We start from the raw sequence: 21,125 nt of genomic DNA on the forward strand, positions 1-21,125 counted from the left end.
TCTCTGGTCCTTAGAAGAATCATTCACTTACATCATCTGAACCTACAAATGTTTACTTTTCCAAGCAATGTCCATAACATGTCAATATGTCATAAAAACATTCATTTCTCTGCATGAATGAATGAATGAGTGAGTGAGTGAGTGAGTGAGTGAGTGAGTTTAGTTTTACGTATTTTTTAACAAAATTCCAGCAATATCCAGGTGGGAACATGAGAAAAAGGCTTCAAGCCTCATACGAATGTAGTTAACTGAACCTGTATTGTTGGCGGGATGTGCAACGCTTTAACTACTAGCACCACTCATCTCTGGTTTGATCCCTGGCCATGTCAAACCAATGTGAAGTTACAAGAATGCACTTGTCACCATGTCAAACATTAGGCAGTCAATATGTTGCATCTCAGTGGGGCTATAATGTTATACAAGTATCTTACTCTTAGTGAGCTGGTGGTATAGAACAGGCATGCCTGATTTGTGATTGAGTGAGTTTAGTTTTATGCCACACTCATTAATATTCCAGCTATATGGCAGTGGTCTGTAAAAGTCTGGACCAGACAATCCAGTGATCAACAGCATGAACCTCGATCGGCGCAATTGGGAACTGATGATATGTGTCAACCAAGTCAGTGAGTCTGACCACCCAATCCCATTAGTCGCCTCTTACGACAAGTATAGTCGCCTTTTATGGCAAGCATGGGTTGCTGAAGGCCTATTCTACCCTGGACCTTCACAGGTCCCTGACTTGTAGTTTTACATTAGTGGTGACTACTTGGGGAGGACAGGTGGAAACAACTATTGTGATAGTGATATTCTTTCACAACATTCTATCTCAATAGCAATAGATGTTATGCTGCTGGAATGTTGGTAAAAACCCAACTCACTCACTCATCCATCTGTCCTTGCCCATCTGTGAAAGTCTTGAAAGGAGTAACATGACTGGATCAAGCACATCTTCCTGGTGAAGAAATAATATTGAGGCGGATATTGGGTTTTGGGTGTTATTCTGGAAATGGCCAATACCACTATTGGGGACAGAGTCAAATCGCTAAGAGTGAGTGAGTGAGTTTAGTTTTACGTCGCACTTAGCAATATTCCAGCTATATGGCGACGGTCTGTAAATAATCGAGTCTGGACCAGACAATCCAGTGATCAACAACATGAGCATCGATCTGCGCAATTGGGAACTGATGACATGTGTCAACCAAGTCAGTGAGTCTGACCACCCAATCCCATTAGTCGCCTCTTACGACAAGCATAGTCGCCTTTTATGGCAAGCATGGGTTGCTGAAGGCCTATTCTACCCTGGACCTTCACAGGTCCCTGACTTGTAGTTTTACATTAGTGGTGACTACTTGGGGAGGACAGGTGGAAACAACTATTGTGATAGTGATATTCTTTCACAACATTCTATCTCAATAGCAATAGTGTTTATTGTGACCAGCTATCCCGATACTAATTCTTTTTCAATTTGAACTGTCTCATTGGAAATCATTTCAAATCAAGTTAATGTATAGTTTATGTGAAATAAAAATTTTCAATATCTTTTAATCACTGATAAGAAACTTAAAACCCAAGTAAACAGTTAAAACATTAACTCACTGAAGCTGCAAGTCTGCACCCTAACATCTCGTATTTTGCACTGCATATTTATCCAAGGAAGTCTGCTAAACTACTGATAGTCACACATACTATTGATTCATCGATAGTTTTCTGTTTCTACCATCAGAGACTCGACAGTTGCAGTCCATCGATAGTTTGGTATATCTTTATAGAAGTATTGTACACGTATGTACAAGTACGATGAGATACATTTCAGTTATATACTTCCTGTATTGCAGAGGTATTTAGAACTTTGACTTCTCCTCAACCGTTGCATGATTTCTCTTACAAATCCCAGTGGCAGCAAGTCTGATCTGCCTGTTAGTTCCACACACAGTTTACCCAATATATAATGAACAAGACACTGACATGAATGAAATTTGGAATAAAATTGATAAAACAGAAGCATCAACATGATGAAGCCACACTGTAATTCTTTAAACTCAGACAGCACGTGAAATAAACAATGGTAACAAACTGTGCTTGCCCAAGTGGCAAATTCACTTGCCTTGGGCATCAGGCAATTAGATTTTTGAACCCCTGGTGTTGTAGTTTGTCTGGAGCCTTTGTAGTATGCTGAATTAACAATGAACTTTTCAAAATGGTAACAGTATTTTGTTTGATGTAATTAGTGTTTGACAAAAACCTTTGTCTGTTGTCTAGCCCAAACACTGTTATAAATATCACTGGAATTTAAGCTTGAGAACATTAGAACTTCTCTAGAGTAACATGCTGTCTGCATTTGTTCAGCAAATCCTGAAATACTTATTACAAAGAAATTCCAGGTTCATCAGCTCAGAATTTGTTATTTTGAGACTTCACAGAACATTTCTGGAATTACAAACTTCTGTACAATAAGCCAACGCTTTCAGGACTTTCCTCAAACACATGCCTGTAACGCTTTGTTTGCTTGTTGCAGACTTGAACAAGTCTTTGATTTGCTGAATGAAAAAATAAGTTTACATCTTATTTCATCGATCTTAATAATTTGAATCTAATCTTTAGAATACAGGCTAGCTAATCTTGAAACATTCATAACCCTACAAGCTTCTTAAACCCATTCCTAGTACATTAGCTATGATCAAAGCTAAGAATTCTGAGGGATACAAACGTTTTGAGAATAAAGGGCCCAGATATTGAAAGATATTGTTCTTCGGGCTAAGACCATGTATTTTATATTGTAGCAGTTCTGATTCGCTCATTGTGTAGCTCACTTTGCGCAAAGGGACCATCTCCTGGGGCTCCTTTACAGATATTGTATTTTAAGGTGGGCAGAGAGATTTATAAATAGGGGTATGTAGTGTTGTTAAGATAACTGGAGTTTTAGTTCGGAAGTAATTCTGTCTGTATATAATTCACACCAAACTGCCATCACTTTGCAATTGATCCCAATATCTGTGAATGTTTATATGTGTTCCTATGGAAACATGAACCTTTTAAAAGCATTTGCCATGTGCCTGAAGTCTGTAAGGTTCTGTGGGTATTGTATTGAAGGCATCTGGTATATACGACTTAGGAAGCTGGGAGATGAGGAAGGATGTGGGGTACTTGGGGATGATGAGACTGCCATGTGCACAGAGAGGTTATTGAACTGAACTGTGATTGCAGCAGTGTTGACTACAAGATAGCCGAACAGTTAGTCCCAGAATAAAGTTACTGTACTTAACAATATATATTTGTAATGTGTATAATTATATCCAAATGGAGCAGAAAATAATTAAATTGTCCAAGACCTGTGGCAGCGTAGACTTGCCTAATCTCTCTTCATTGAATTTCATTTCAAGTTTTAATATATTCTTTTGGATAAAGGAGGCAGATTACTAACAGACATGTGACAAAAAACATGTTTCCATCTGTCCTTGCCAATTCCCCAAATAGGTACAATGTAAGAAGCAGTTTTTCTAGTGTCCAACACCAAGATGTTATGCTGCTGGAATGTTGGTAAAAACCCAACTCACTCACTCATCCATCTGTCCTTGCCCATCTGTGAAAGTCTTGAAAGGAGTAACATGACTGGATCAAGCACATCTTCCTGGTGAAGAAATAATATTGAGGCGGATATTGGGTTTTGGGTGTTATTCTGGAAATGGCCAATACCACTATTGGGGACAGAGTCAAATCGCTAAGAGTGAGTGAGTGAGTTTAGTTTTACGTCGCACTTAGCAATATTCCAGCTATATGGCGACGGTCTGTAAATAATCGAGTCTGGACCAGACAATCCAGTGATCAACAACATGAGCATCGATCTGCGCAATTGGGAACTGATGACATGTGTCAACCAAGTCAGCTAGTCTGACCACCCGATCCCGTTAGTCGCCTCTTACGACAAGCATAGTCACCTTTTATGGCAAGCATGGGTTGCTGAAGGCCTATTCTACCCCGGGACCTTCACGGGTCCAAATCGCTAAGATTTATACTAAGTCACTTTGTGGCACTAACAGAATTTTTGTATGATATTCTTATTAAGACAGTTTTTTATGCTTACTTTTGGGGGGGCATAATACTGATCTTGCTGAAGCTTCTTTTAGAGTAGAATGCTAACAGCATACTATCCTAACTGAATAAGCTAGGATATTTGCTACTTCGGCAAGGAACAACTTGCCGAGATCAATTTAGTCTTGTCTCACAATCCGTGAACAACAATGTTTTCTGGTAAAACTCTAATAGAACCCAGTCTAGATTTCCTCAGGTTCTGAATCTCACTGGTGCTCCTTGTCAATTCAAATTTAAAGTTATTTTTACTATCAGAATTATACTGAGAGAAATAAATAATGGAACACATGGAAATTCAAATGTACCTTTAATATTTTCCAGTTTTCATAGTGACGATAAATATTAACTCACTCACTCACTCAGTTTTCATAGCTATGAAGTGTTGTTCCATTAATTGTTTCTTCAGCAGATATGATCAGAGATTACGGTTAGTTTTAGATTAGTTTCCCAAAACATACTTCTGTGAACTGGAATTTAAATTTCATGTTTGGGGAACACAACCACCCCTATCTACAACTCTCCTCTGCTTTCTTCCTTCTGTCCTTCCCTCTGACCCTCCTAGCTCTCTGCTTGAGGTGGCAGCCACCATTACACCATGTCTGGACTACATCCCTTGTAAAGGGCTCTTTGAACATGCAGGCGGATCATGCTGCAGTCAATTGACTTCAGGTGTCAGATGTGGAACTGGTAATTGGGGGACAAAGATTTACACACTGATAAGGAAATCCAATAAACACACAGCTAACAATCACAGATAAGGACTTGGTGTTGGTCTGTTTCCCTAATGTCCAGGTGCTAGCATCAGCCATAGAGGATCTCTTGAAGACAAAACAAATAATGCCTGGTCTCTGAATACATATATATAATTTTGATAGTAACAAACTAACCCATATAAACTGAAAAAGGAGGAGGGAGACCACAGATTCAGAACCTGAGGCAGTTACAAAGATGGCTTGGCAGTAGGGAAGATAGTGCAGTTCATGGACTGTGAGACACACTACAGTGTTCCAATAGTAGGGTTGACTTGGGATTTTATCCTGAAATTTCAATATTCATGAACCAACTAACCTGTTTTGCATTTTGGTCTCTGATAACGACATAACAGATGTGATGGAAGAGGATAAAACTCTCCAGGACCATGACACATGACTACAGCTTGTCACTCCTACGAAAACCAAGTCATTCTTCTTTGGCACCAGTAAGATTGGTAAATTAGAAAGAAGCCTTGTTTGGGAATGATGATTCTTTAGTCTGACATTGCCATCAGAAAAACAAATAATTCATCCAATCTAAGCATTAAGTCTCCTGTCGCCGTTGATCATTGTATTAAGTTCTTAGTCTACAGATAGCTGGGAATAATTTGGCAACTAATATGATGACTTACACACTGTCCTCCATTGTTAAAATATAGGTCGAGGTGCCCTGATTTTTAAGGTCATACACGACTGACCATCATCTTACCAGTTCAAGTTCTAGTTTTGTAGACATTTACTTGTCCTAGTAATCGATTCTCTACGGGAATGTAACTGACCACTTGCTGTTTATTCAGTCCATGAAGATATGTAAGAAACTTGGCTGCTTTTGTAGCCATGTTGACTCAGATTTCAAGAAATTGTTTCGTTTGTGATGAGTTTGTGTGAAAAGAACATGAGGACTAGATGATACAGAAGTTTTTGATGTTATTTTTCTGTTGTGACAATCCATTGATCACATTGTCACCATACTCATAATAGCTGTGACAGTGGAACCTGACGAAGCACACATAAAAGGAATAAGCATACGGGTTCACATCAGATGATCGATAATCCTGGGTGCTCATCATTGATTATAGAGAAAAGAGTGATTGCATGTTAATGTTTTTATTCACCATTGATTAAATCTCTGTACTAACACTTTAAAAAAATAATTTGCAACACATCTGTGAGTAACTGATCAGTGAATGAATATTTTATGAATTTCAAATGAAAAAATAAATATTAGCATTCAAAAGGTATTTAGGTATGCATTTTCATGATGGTATGGAAAATACATGTATATGATACTGTGCGCTGATTGTTAGCATGGATCTATTTAAGTACAGATATTGTTATTTTGATTATTGATTAGATGCCCTGCTTATTGAACAGTAATGGTCATAAGGCCAATTTTAGCAGTATTCAAGGAAGTTTTCTAACAGCCGTAACAATCTATTCAAAGAGATTACTACTTGAGCAATATGGAGGTTGCATAGATGCAATCTTTTAAATGAATATTTTTTATAGTTCCTGTTTTTGAAAGGATCTGTTATTTAAGTTACGGAACACATGGGGTTAACTCATGATCAAATTTAGATGTATTTCGACCTTATGTTCCAAATAATTGGTCACCAAGAGAAGTGACCGACTGTGGTGAAGTAGAGAAGTGTTTGCCCAGAGAGCAGCAGGTTGGTGGTTGAATCTGAAAATGCGTAGGTGGGATAGCCCAGGGGTTAAAGCATTCGCTCATCAGACTCAAGACCCGGGTTTGATGTCCCACATCAGTACAATGTGTGAAGTCCATTTCTTGGTTTCCAAGCACTGTCATGCAGTGATATTGTTGGAATATTGCTAAAAGCTGCGTAAAACAGAACTGACTCATTGATACAGAGGATACATGATACATGTTGATGGCTACCTGATCAGCAAGCTAGGAATGGTCAGCATACTGGCCTATTACTGTGTTGGAAGGAGATGTCACCGTTGGACTGCTGCATGGCATGTTCTAAAATACATGAGTACAGATTTGTACAAGCAGCCGCACACTCACATGCAGTCAGTTGCATGTGGAAGTGCAGTAACCATGAATGCACAGTAAACATCATGTTGCCTCACCTCATTAAGGGATTCGAGAATTCTTTCCAGATGAACATCACGGAAAAAGTGTAGTTTATCAAGCAATCAAGATATGATGATAAGGTTTTACAGGATTCTGTGGATTTGCCTCATTTGTTTTTTTTAAATGAAAGAGCATGTAGTTTATTCCTGAACAAGCTGAATTGTGTCATCTATCCATTAACTGTGTGCATTTTCATCATCACAAAAAGTTTTGAATGGTAATGACCTTTGTGTTTCTGTTTTTCTAAACCATAAGGTTAACATTCATCTTGAACAATTTTTTTAGAATGGTTTTCCAAACTGGACTGTTATGGTTTGAGCTGAATTGTTTGTAGGTATTCTTAAAGTGTTGTTTGTTTGGCATGCCAAACATGAAAGGCAATTAATGTCTCATTTTCATAATGATCCTGTGCATATTTGATAAAGTTGTATCACTTCTCCTGAAACCTTGGGATAGCTTTTGGATTGTCATGAACTGACGTCAGGTGGAGGTTTCGTCCTGATACCATCAATATAATTGCTGCATGGCGGTTCTCCTAATGTCCCCATCACACGCTGCATGGGAGGCCTATCGCACTGCACCATTGATTGAGTAAGTGAACATTAACTGGCTCCCAAACAACATTAGCTTCATCAGCGATCATCTATTGTTTCTTTACAACTGTAGCTGGAATTATGTTCTGCTAACGTTTGTCTGGGCTGATCAACAGCTTACACTGATTTTATGTTGAGTCTTCTGTCTGTCTAGCAGTTGATGATGCCAGTATTTAATCCTGATTACTGATCTCAGATAGAAAAGCTACTGCAGCTGCTGCTGGTGATGATGATGATGGTGATGGTGGTGATGACGATGATGATGATGGTTATGATGATGGTGCTGCTGCTGATTATGATAATGATGATGATGATGATGAAGATGATGATGATGATGAAGATGATGGTGAAAAATGGGATGAAGATGATGATGAGGAGGATGACAATGATGACATATGCAGATAATCTGTAAACTGAGCTGACGAAAACAAAAGATCCATACAGAATAGCTCTTTCATATGAGTGTATGTAGTCTGTACAGACATCATCACTGAGCCTTGTGTGTACATTTTACGCAGATTCCATGTATGTATTATCAGGGGATAGTCTCGGCTGTTTATGTATAAATTATATCCATGACATAAATTCTATCCATGGCTATGTCAGTAGATTCAGCATGATAAAATGACACTGGATAGTGACTGCACATGAGCGTGCCATATCAGTCCATCAAATACAGTGTTAGAAAATTAGGGGTCTTGAATTTGTATTCAAGGAACTCTCTTACTGTTTTAGCTTTATGTTGAGATTATTATCGAGACGCCTGACGTTTATGCTTGATTTGAAACACAGCTTCATCATTCCTGTGGTGTTGTGTCCATAACTTACACATTCGATCCCAAGTATTACCACTCAGTGACGGGATTTTATTTAATACAGAAATATGCATCAGATATCAGCAGTTACATTTATAGGATGCATGAAAAAAATGTAGTGAATCCCAAGGGACTCTCAATATTATTCACTGAACAGGAAATACAAGCTCCTATTATCAAGGTACTTATTAAATCTAACAGTCCAGTACACCATTTTATTACTTCGCAGGACCCTCATATTTCACATAAAGACCCTTGAGATTAGTAGTTGAGGGTCCATTGGACCCTAGTTTTGTTGGTTAATGTAAAACCAGGCAGCAATGAGGCTGCATCTGTTTAATGTACCCGGAACTAGTGTTGGAAATCACAAACCAACTCCTCTATCGATTCTTGTAGGACTTGTGGTGAATGATTATTGATTTTATTTCAGATATAAATTTTTTTCATGTAGTCCCCAATTTTAAGGGTTTTTCCCCACAATTTTTCGTACTAATGTTTTTCATTACTAATACTGTCATGCATTGAAATGCATGCATGCAAGAAAAACACTGGACTTGTAATTATGCAGTGAAAATGGTTAAAATTTTAGAATGTACACAGCATTACACTGTGGAGCGTGTGTGTGTGAATATTTGTCAAATTTAATGGTTAGTTTAATTCATTCAAATGCATTGTACTAAAACAACAAAATTCCGATTAACACGAAAATGTTTTGTTTTCAACTGAAAATCATTTTTAATCCTTCTTTCGATTGAATTTTGATTATTTTATCATCAAAACACCACTACCCAGATCGGGTTAATCTCGTCAGTAAACAGGTGTTCCTGCAAATTTGATCTACTATGCTTGGTTGAAGACGTGGATTTCCTTTCGAGTTTGATGGCAGTGTGTGCAGATGGTGTAACATATATTGATCCGGGTGTTGCAGTCCTTGTTTATGGCTCAACATAATAGAAGGACATTATTTGTGGATGGATCAGTAGTATCGAGGGATTTGTAGGCAGCATAATTGTGGATGACTCAGTTCAGAAATCATTCAGATTTCAGATAATGGCTTTGTATCTAGAGACACTGAAGAAAAGGCTCGTCAGTTTTTAATCAGATACAATGGATTAATAAAATCAGCGTCCTAGCGACACTATCATCAAGACCTGTTTTGATGGCATTTACAGCCCAAGTCAGTGTTAAAGTTGTTACTGAGCTAGTGTTCAGGAATGAGTTCCTGAAAGTGAGGTTTATGTGTTGATTGTCTCCTGTGTTCCTGGAGTGAGACATTGTGCCTGGAGGTGGTCGTCAGCGAGGGTATTACACATACATATCCAGGTATGATTCTGTATACAGAAATGTACCCCAAGCAAAGTCAAAATACAGAAATGTACCTGGTATACACAACGTGGGACAAGTCTATATTCCGCAACCAAAACTGAAACAGTATGTACTTGTTCCCATTCAACTGATTGCTAGTCATCTTGTATTGCAGTGTATGCTCATTTGTTATTTAACACAATCAAATACGTACAATACAACATTATGCCAGTTCAAATCAGTGCAGAATGGACTTGTCCAAAGGCATGTTTCTGTAATCAGTGTTTGACTAGGGGTGTGTTTCTGGATACAGAAATGTACCTGGGGTACATAGCTGTAGTACTTGTACTGCCAACAGCCCCTTCAGCTATAGTGTGTACAGTCCATTCAGTGCCAGCTCTCCCTCAGTCTCATTCTGCCTCACACCACAAGGCGATGCTGTTTAGCAGCAGGAAATGAGGATCTCCTCCATTCACAGTTGTTTGTTGATTGAAAGAATGCCAGTCATGAATATTTTTTCCATGTTTTTCCCATTATCAAATTACTGATGCCATTAATAGTGATCCGAAGTACAATGCTAATTTTCTTTGTGTGAGCTGCCAAATGATGGTATGGGGCAGTTAGCCTGACTGCAGAGCCTGGGGTAATTGCTTGGGGTTGCTGTGGGGAAAGAGCAAGAGGGGCAAGGCTGGACATGTGTGTAGTGGCATCCTGGCCTCTAGGGACAGTGTTGAGGGAGACTGGCAAGGGACACCTTCTCCAAGTGATTCACTCAGTTCCCACGGAAACACAATATCTGAGTTTCCGTGTTGCCACTGTGAGGCAGCAGCCAATCAGCAGCCTTAACAGAAGCACATGTTGTGAGAGAGCCAGAAAGATAATTACAAACTCAAGTGAGTGAGAGAGAGAGGTAGTTGCTTGCACTGCAAGAGGTGAGAGGGACTGTGTGTGGACCTACTCCTTGTTCAGTGTGTGGCATGGGTACAGGATAAACTGACCAACCTGTCTGTGTCTGACCGTCCAACTGACCTTCAGTGCCTGGCTGGCCAGAATCCTGGCGTGGGGCCGGCTGGCCACATGTTATGGAGGAGTGGGAGGTCTTTCCCACCAAGTCGGATACCCATGGAATTGTACACTACCAAGACGAACCCTTACTTGTGCTAGATGCACCCGACTCTCAAGGTACAGTGCAGTATCAAGATGAACACTACCCGGTCTTAGATTCACCCGAATCAAATGATATGGTAAATTATCAGGATGAGCCTTTCCCAATATCCGATACATCTGATTCACATGGAATAGTACATTACCAGGATGGACTCTACCCGTGCCTAGAAGCAACTGATTCTCATGTACGAGTTCACTACCAAGATGAACCCTACCCAGTCCTGGAGGTACTGCCAAGACCAGACACACCGGTTGTTATTCAAGAAAAGTAAGTCTCACTGTCATGAATGTTTCTTAGAGTTTAAACACCATAAGATATTCATGAAATAAGAAATCCATGTTTTACTTTAAAGGTATTACAGTTTGTGAGTCAGTCAGCTTGTTTGTAGGGTAGTAAAACTGGGTAGGTCATTAACTTCATGAAAGAATTTGGTTTTGTGTTTGTGTTGTGGAGACAGTTCAAGATCATGTGACTAACAGTGTAGGTATCTGTGATTACAATAGAACAGGGAACATCTACATGACACACGATGCTTAGGAAGGGAGGTAGAGTCCTCAGTACAAGTAATTCTGAATAAATGGACCCGGAGGTGTGATAAGGGTTACACATCTGTCTTTGACCTTTTGTTTGAGAGGAACATGAGAGAAGAAGAAAAGTGATGGGAGCAGAGGGGTATCATTAAGGATGATACTATTGATATTGCTGCAAGGGAAGTACGAGGAAGCTCAGTCGCCACCATAGTTGTCTGAGGAGACAGGTCAGAGTGACATTGAGATTGGAAGCAAGGATCACAGACTGAGTGGGAGGAGGCACATGTGCTATGCTTGGGAGAGAGGGGGGATGCTGGCCACACCGGGTAGGGGAGTGAGGGAGGGTGGGGATGATGCTGATATGACTGTGAGGGGAATGATGTGATGACTGTGTAGTGGAAGTCGTTGACATGCAGACTGTATGGGGGTACGGAGGGGAACGGCTGTAGGGGGGAGACACATGCTCTGCTTGGGGGTGGGGTGTTAGTGCTGACAATACAGGGTAAGGGAAAGAGGGGTGGGGTGGGATTTAGACTAACAACTAGTCCCTGAAATGAACATATTTAAAAAACAAAAAGGTTCATAGTACAAAACAAATAGTATCATTAAATGGAGCCCTGAGACTTTCTTCATTCTCAGAAGCTAAGGGAATCCAGACTTGCCACATTTTCTAGACTTGCATGGGCTTTCTTGGATATATTTGCTTCAGGGTCTGTACGACAGACTATGAGGGGATGGGGGCTAGAGGATGTGACAACTAAGGGGGAAGATGTGACAACATGTAGTAAAAGTCTGTGATGTACAGACTGAAATGGATGGAATTGGAAGGGGCTGAGGCAAAGGTCTTTTGTGATGACCCTTCTATATGGGGAAAGGATGTGATGTGATATCTATATGGGAGTGGATTAGGGTTTTCCAGTATCCATTGACGTGATAGGGAGGGAGGCGATTTTTCTGACATATGGGATTAATGAAGGTAGTAAAGATGTCCTTGGAGAAGGTGTCTAGGATTATGAGGACAATGTGATGACAATGTGATGACAATGTGATGACAATGTGAGAGGTGGTGATTAGATGGCAATTACAGTGTGGACAGACAAGTCATTATACATGGTGGGCAGACAGGTTGACAATTAAACTGTTTCTTTGGTTTGAAGGAAGTGAACTGATAGTTACATGATCACATTGTTTGTGTATGAAGTGGTCAGTATGGTTGTCTGAGAAGTGATCTGATAGGGACATGATCACATTGTGTATTAAGTAGTCAGTATGGTTGTCAGTAAAGTGGTCAAATCGAGGGGATGGACACAGCAGACATGGAGGGAGGTTGATATGTGAGTGTGTTGTGGTGTTTCTGGGTGAGGAACGTGCTGCATGACAAGCACTGCATATGACATACTTTATATGTCCTGTGGGGTTTGAGCTAGAGAGGTTATTCGCCTGAGTCTGTCATGCATAAAACAGCATAGCACTGACTGTAAATATATATACAGTAAAGAGATACAGGGCTATGTCATAATCTCCCGAAGATCAAGGGAACAGTGGTGTCATGTTTACCCAGGGTACAGGGTGATGTCATGCTTACCCAGGTTACAGGGCAATGTCATGCTTACCCAGGGAACAGAGTGATGTCATGCTTACCTAGGGTACAGGGCAATGTATTCTTACCCAGAGTATAAGGATGTCATGCTTGCCTAGGGTACAGGGATTTTATGCTTACCCAGGGTACTGACTGTGTCATGCTTACCCAGGGGACAGGCGCTGCCATGCTTACCCAAGGTGTAGGACTGTCATGCTTACCAGGGTACAGGGTTATGTTATGGTTATGCAGGGTACAGGCCATGTCATACTTACCCAATCGACAGGGATGTCATACTTACCCAGGGTACAGGACTATGTCATGCTTACTTAGGGTACAGGGTTATGTCATACTTTCCCTGGGGATGGGCATTGTCATACTTACCCAGGATACAGGCTGTGTCATACTTACTCAGGTGACAGGTGATGTCATAATTACCTAGGATATAGGGATGTCATGCTTACCCAGGGTACGGGGCTATGTCAGGCTTACTTAGGGTACAGGGTTATGTCATACTTACCCAGGGTACAGGCTGTGTCATGCTTACCCAGGGTTGGGGCTATGTCATACATATTCAGGGTACAGGGATATGTCATACTTACCCAGGGTAGAGGACTATGTCATGCCTGCAGGGCCTTGTCAATGGCACCCATACAAGAGAACAATGTCAAGCTAAGTCAGGGATACTGTGATATGCCAGCCAAAGAATATGATCAGTTTGACAGATCCAGTTATCAAACACCTACAAAACAGCAGGGCATCGTGGACTGACGTGCTGACTGCACTTGAAGATAAACACAACAAACATGGGAGGCGTTACTATATGAAGCAGGGGCAGACACCATTGATTGTATCGATCTAGTCATATCCTACAGCTCATTTCATGCTAGTGACTTATGTAAATATAGATTTGGAAGTAACTTGTGGAAAGGCCTACCAGTGTCACTGTACATTCTCTGTCGCTTTGAGCAGGAATCTGTAAACATGGAACTTTTAATTTACTGCATGTAAAGATTTCTGTTTAACATGATGTATGCATATCACTGGATTGTTTAGTCCAGATTATTAATTGGCCGGCTGGAATATTGAGTGCGTTATTAAACAACTAACAAAACAAACCACCTGACAGCAAACATGCATTCATTCATTCATTCATTCATTCATTCATTCATTCATTCATTCATTCATTCATTCATTCATTCATTCATTCATTCATTCATTCATTCATTGGTTAGTGAATGCAAATACTAAACGAATATAGTATGCGCATAATCTGTAAAGGGAACTGCATATTCTTACATGCTCAATATTTTTGCTTTTGTCACAAACTCTTTTGAAATATTTATGAAAAGCACAAGCTATACAGCTTTATCCCAGCAGCGTGTTTACATAGACAGTAAATAAAAGAATTGAACTGAAGAAATGGGAACACACTTATCATTATATACACCCACTTTGTATCAAATTGTAAGTAATGTAACTTGAATCACTTGTCAAGGTTAGGGTGTTGCCAGAATTGCACTTCCTGAAGCAGTCAGTGAAAATTGGCCTGTCACTTTTTCTGATTACCCAGGATATAACTGTATATAAACCCAAGTGTGTAACACACGCATAATCAACACAGCACATGCACGTTCATGCACACATATGCACGCACACATGCTCATTGCTTGCCATATGGCTGTCGATAAGCTTGCTCCTCCAACAGCGAGTAATTAGTGTTGATGATTGTAGTTATTGTCGCGACCCTGGGAGAAATCGTATGGCTTTGGAGTTGATCCAGCTGATAATGTTTGTTCTGTGATTCATAACCACAGGCTGATAACCGAGCTGTATGCGGCCACTCACTCATGCCTCTCGTTATCTCATACACAGCAATAATACTGATGCAGTCAGGGATAATTGAGTCCTCAGTGGATTCAAATGTTGGTCTCAGCATTATGACTACATGGTATATGTTGAGTTCACTGTTCAGCTCCACTCCATAGTGTAGTTGGTTCAGCATCCGACTTGAAGGTGGATGGTTTGAACCCTGGTCATCTCATACCAAGACAATAAAGAGTGAGTGAGTGAGTGAGTGAGTGAGTGAGTGAGTGAGTGAGTGAGTGAGTGAGTGAGTGAGTGAGTGAGTGAGTGAGTGAGTGAGTGAGTGAGTGAGTGAGTGTTGTTTAGTTCTTCCAGAGACTGGAAGATGGTTGGTTCGATTCCTGGTTGTGTCTTACCAAAAGATGATAAAAAGTGTCAGTGAGGTTTACGTCACATTTAGCAATATTCCAGCAATATCATGGGGGTACACCAGAAGTGGGCTTCACACATTGCCCCCATTTGGCGATTTGAACCTGGGTCTTCAGAATAATGGGCAAATGCTTCAACCATTAGGCTACACAATAAAAGATTATACATGTTATTACATTGGGTTTTGTTACATCAGTGTGCGAGTACAATATCTGAGTTTAGATTTACACTGCTTTTAGCAATATTCCAGCAAAATCATAACAGGGCACACAGAAATGGGCTTCACACATTGTATCTTTGTAGGGAATTGAACCTGGGTCTTCGGTGTGATGACCAATCGATCAAACCATTAGGCTACCCCACCGTCACTCACACCCTGGACTTTTCAACTTTAATTCTAAATAATGATATTAATAATCTGCAGCATGGTATCCCAGTGATCTAGCACTATAAAATCTGCTTTAGTCTTCACTATTAGATGTAGTCATCTGTGTAAGTGCAACAACCCTGAGGATACCATAAAGCCTATTTTCACCTCACCCCTAAAATTAGACATGAAAGTCATAGTCAGACTTTAAGGAGCCTTTGATTCTTTTGCTATAGAATGGCCCTCAAGGACCAAAGACCTCCCATGAAGTTCAAAATCATGTATGACTGCAGGATAACCCCCAACACATGGTGAAGCAGTATCAGAAATTGAAATTGCTGCTATGGTTAATAAGTACCTGTGTTTGAGAAAAGGAAAGTGGAATGTTTGACTCGAACCTGTTGACATTCTGATGTTACAGCAATTGTTTGTTGATAATTGTTAGAGTCAATAATATGACAATGTGCTAATCAAAGTAACCGATTATCGACATCTGCCTTCATACCGGACAACCTCAGCCTGTGTTCATTATGAAAACATGTCCAACTGGAGCCTGAGACTCTGTGGAACTAGCACATAATCACCTAACTTAGAACCAAGTCTAGTGCCTATAAACTGCTCAAATAATGGGAGCAAATCAGCCTTCACAACAAAATCAATATTTTCTTAAAATTCCACAAGACCAATATTTCAAACCTTGTGTGTGTTGATTGCATTAAGACCATGGCTGGTTTGCTCGATGTCTAGAAACGTGGTCGTCTGAACAGGGGCTGTGTAGCGTGGCTAGCGACTATTAGAAGAGTTCTGCTGAGATTTTGGTCGTCAGTAATGCTGAATGCAGGGTGAATATTTGTATCGCATGAGCAACAGAGGGAAAATCCTGATTCTACCTTCGCCACTAGATCATCCTCATTCTTGTCAGAAACACTATATGTTAAACATTAACGACTTCCAATGAAGGATAATGTTAATATTTTAGTTAATGGTTGCTCTGAGACCTTAATATGTCTCAGTAGTAATTCATAAATGGTTTTTGAAGTGAGGTTTTTGAAATTATACAAATTGTTCAATGTCCTCTGCATGCTATAAATAAAATAGTTGTCGAAGATAATTGTTTTACTGCCTTGTGGGCCTGGCTACTCTGAAATGTCAAATTATTATGACTCCTGCTTCCATTGTTCAGCATGTAGGTCTTGTATTGCCCCAGTCTAATAATAGCACTGACATTTCTACGGTTGTTTTGGCTGCATATAAATACCCCTCATAATGTTAAACTTCCATAAAGCAGGTGATGGATGTACTAATATATGACCTCTTTAGCCGCTGTTAGTATGCTCTTATGTGACCAGTTCACCCATCGCCAAGATGGCTGCAAAGTGGCCAGTATGATGATTAGTCCATACTGTCCTATGGGAAGGAAAGCCAAGTTCTGTAGATAGTCAACTTCTTTATTGCATTGGACTTCATTGAAGTTGACTATCCATAGAACTTGGTTTTCCGTGTTCCTTTATTGCTTTGGACTTCAATGAAGTTGACTATCCATGGAACTTTGTTTTCCTTCATCTCTACAACTTCTAAATTGTCTTTCAAAGATGTTGTCCTATGTGACCTGTTCACCCATTTTTTAAAGTTATTGTGAAATTACCAACTATAATTATGGTTGTAAAGTGACCAGTTTACCTATATTAGTGCTCTTTCCTGCTCTTGCTGTTTGCAAATTACCAATTTACCCCTGTTGATATGCTTGTAAATAATCAATTTACTCCTATTCAGGTGATTGTCATTTACCAGTTACTCCCTGTTGATATGCTTGTAAATTATCAGTTTACTCTAATTCAAGTAATTGTAAGTCACAAATTTACCACTCTTGATGTTTGTGTAAATTACCAGTTTGACCCCTGTTGATTGTAAATTATCAATTTACGCCTGTTGAGGTTATTGTAAATTACCAGTTTACCCCCTGCTAATGCGTTGGTGAATAATCAATTTGCCCCCTTTTTTATTGTAAATTGCTTTTTTGCTCACTGTTGCTGATATGTAGTTGATCAATTTACCAACTTTTCATGTGTTCTTTTTATGACCAATTCATGGATGGTGGGGTAGCCAAGTGGTCATAGTGTTTGCTTGTCATGCTGAAAACTGGGCTTCGATTCCCCACATGATTTCAATGTGTGAGGAAACCAATTTTGCAGTGATATTGCTGGAATAATGCTAAAAGCAGCATAAAACTATCCTCACTCACTTATGATCATTTTGCCCACTTGTGTGTTAATAAATGACCTTTTCATACCAATGTCGATGTAGCTATGAGAAGACAGTTTGCAAAGCGTGTATCAAGATCAAGGCTCTATGCATTAAGATTGTTAATGCACTCTGAACATCATAAAATTTCAGTTATGAATCACAACCATTTTCTTACAAAGGAAACACAGAGATCATGAAACTGAGAGAAAATAGCCCATTAATGTCTGTTTCGAGAAGAAATATTTGAAAATTAGAAGAAAGATAGTGATGTAATTTGTAATGCAGGGCTTGCTAGGCCTTCTGCAGATCTGTACTCAGGGTTCTGTTTTTGCAGGAATCCTCTGGCGTCGGTCAGGGGATTTGTCTACAAGTTGTAGGTGTTCATGATGATTTATTATGCATTAAGATTGGGTTTGATAGCACAGAAGTAAATGATCCTTTGTTACAGCACTGTTGAATCGTAACAGGTTTCAGAAATGCTGCTGAGCAGGGAAGTTCTCGGTTCATATCTGATGGCCTCCTCTACAAATTTATACTGTGTACAATTTAATATGTTCCTGTGATTAAAGCAGTGTTAGACTTGCAGCAGCTGGTATGTCTCTATGCACTGGATCATAGAGGTGTTCATATCTCAAAGCAAATATAACAATGTGTTATAATATAGAACATTGACTACATCACCTATTGTCAAACTGACATGAAACATTTTATGGATTTGATTTTCCTCACACAAGTTCAGTATTAAATAGAAATTTCAGCAGTTTAATTTTTCTATTATCAACCCAATATTAGCGAAAATATGTAAACAATAATCTAAGCTCATGTGACATTACTTACATAGCAATGAAGTGGGCATCTAGAAGGGAAAATAATGAGGTTCAGAGACTGTAAGACAGACTACTAAAAGATGTATGTATTGAAATAAGTTAACGTTATATCTGGGACTAAATGCTCGTCTGCGTGGGTTATGTACCTGTTACAGTTCTTTGATTGTACCTTCTGTAACCACCACATTTGGAACATGTCAGCCAAAATTAAGGTACTGTCTCAGAAGTAATCATAATTAATCATTTTATGCCATAAATATGGATGACAAACATTTCCGTTTAATTATGATATTCAGTTGCTTTGTTTCAACCGATAGTCTTTTTTAAATTCGTCAGATAAATAATGAAAAGTCAAAGCTATAATTAATGAAGCCACATATGAAAGAGGGATGAGTTCATGCTGCATGACAAGTTGAAGAATCTGCTCATAATTCATTTGTTGGCCTGATAATGCAAGGGGAAAGGTTGAATTACTCTTCTGATAAATACCATCAGCTCTTTCCACCTGCCTCCCTTGTCACTCAGAGACTGACAACCACAACAGCCAGCTCATAAACTCTGGAATTACAACAGGCATGAATTCTCCACATGTTTTTCTTTAATATTAACCACATTCTGTGGAGAACTTTGTGGAGCAATTTTGAGACCAATTAAGTGAACTGAAGCATGACCTTTCTCATGCCACTGGATGTGCTTGTCTCAAAGAGACAACTTCCTTTCTTTTGGAATATTCTAAAAGCTAAAAGTTGTGAAAAGGCTATAGATCCAAAATGGTGGAAGATCTATTTCTGCTTTAAATCTCTTTGACACTTTTGTAATGCAAGCAACAGCGACCACATCAATATAGCAAACAGCCAGGGCTCTTGCTTAGAAATGTCTACACCGGCTGGAAGCTAAGAAAGGATTTTTCCTCTATACTTTATCTACCCTGGGCAAAGCTAAGAAGGACCTCTTCCTCAGAGGTGTGTCTACCCTGTTTAGAAGCCAAAGGATCATCCATGCTCCAAGGCTGAACTGAATGCTGCACCCATATATTAGCAGTTCCATCCTTCAAAGAAGTGTGTCTAGATAAGTGGACAGGACCCCAGTTTGTTATTTATTTCTTTTTTTTTTTGTGGAAATAAATTATCATTATAGTATTAACATTTCCTTTAGAGACTTGTGCGAGGTGACTTCCCAGCTCAATACTGTGTCTACCTTGGTTGACAGTTGACAGCTAAGAAAAATCTCCTCTTCAGTGCTGTCTCTGTACTTGTCTGCTGACCAGAAGGGTTTCTTCTTTGATCCTGTGTAATTATGAATACTGTGATCTCTTTTTCAATACTGTCTACCCTGGCCTGTAGGCAAGGAGGATCTCTTCTTCAACTCTGTGCCAACCCTGGTCTGTACATATGAAGGATCTCTTCCTCAGTACTGTGTCCTCCCTGGCCAGTTGATTGGAAGGGTCTCTTCCTTGATACAGTGTCTACCCTGGCCTGTAGATAAGAAGGATCTCTTCCTCAATATTGTGCCTTTTCTGGCCAGTAGCTTAGAAAGATCTCTTCTAATATATATCAATATCTATATCCATTATAATATTTTATCTACCCTAGCCTCACTAGGAGCTGACATGGGTCTCATCATGAATACTGTGTCTACCATTAAACTGTTATGTAGCTACCACAGATTTTCTCATCAGGTGTAGAAGGTGCTTCAGATACCAAGGGTATCACGACTGACACCAAAAAGTTGTAATAATTAGTAGGATTGTTTTTGTCCATGTAAGTGCAGCAGCAATGCTTCAGCTGTGTCAAGGCTGTGTACTTGCTGTGCAGTTGGCCATCTCTCCTGCATGTGCACAGCTCGCTTTACCTGCTTGTTTATTCTTTCCACACTCATAAACTATTCCTGCAGTCACACTCTCCTGTATTGCTGATCAAATGCTATGCTTTCAGTTAAATCGTAGCAACAGCGGCTTAAACTGTGTAGTGAAGGAATTACGCATTCATTGACGCAGCTGTTTCAAGGCATCGTTTATTTTATGTATTGGAGTTTTTCTATATGACATCAGTCGTGTTTTGTCAGTAAATCTCTGATAAGTCTGATGCTTATGTTAGAGTCCTTTATCGTGCTTTAATTGAAAGAGGCAACACCATCTAAAGATGTCTCTCTCGGCCATGCTGCTTCTTTAGGAAGTTTCTACAGCATTTTTCACAGAGTGAGTCTTTAAGGATTGCTGGGTACACATCGTGATGTAATGTTTGTTTTGAGGAGGATACTGGTGGAATTTGAGGATGGGGAATTGACAGGAATTCTAAAATTAACCATTCTGTATTTTTTTTGTATTTTGTATGATTCATTTGTATGCTGTTGTCTGCAATGAATGAAGGTGTTAAAAGATTTCCAATGATTTCAAAGTATTTATAATTACAATAAATCTTTGTTAAAGCAAACAATTGTGAATATCTATTATCTGCAAAGTATTGATAATTTCATTGAAATTTTGTTTAAACAGCCAATTGTGACTAGTTATTATCACAA

The 21,125-nt window shown here is 39.5% G+C and overlaps 1 protein-coding gene across 1 annotated transcript in view; it reads left to right on the forward strand.

The window, feature by feature from the left end:
* Nucleotides 1–10,607: 10,607 nt before the first annotated feature.
* Nucleotides 10,608–21,125, forward strand: part of LOC137293498 (serine/threonine-protein phosphatase 4 regulatory subunit 4-like) — an 80,605-nt gene continuing 70,087 nt past the window's right edge. The window contains exon 1 of the mRNA XM_067824072.1: nt 10,608–11,090. Coding sequence (XP_067680173.1) covers nt 10,738–11,090 — 353 coding nt within the window. The 5' untranslated portion in view covers nt 10,608–10,737. The remainder of the gene's footprint in view (nt 11,091–21,125) is intronic.

Source organism: Haliotis asinina, chromosome 8 (genome assembly GCF_037392515.1).
Source record: "Haliotis asinina isolate JCU_RB_2024 chromosome 8, JCU_Hal_asi_v2, whole genome shotgun sequence".
Taxonomy (NCBI): Eukaryota; Metazoa; Mollusca; class Gastropoda; order Lepetellida; family Haliotidae; genus Haliotis; species Haliotis asinina.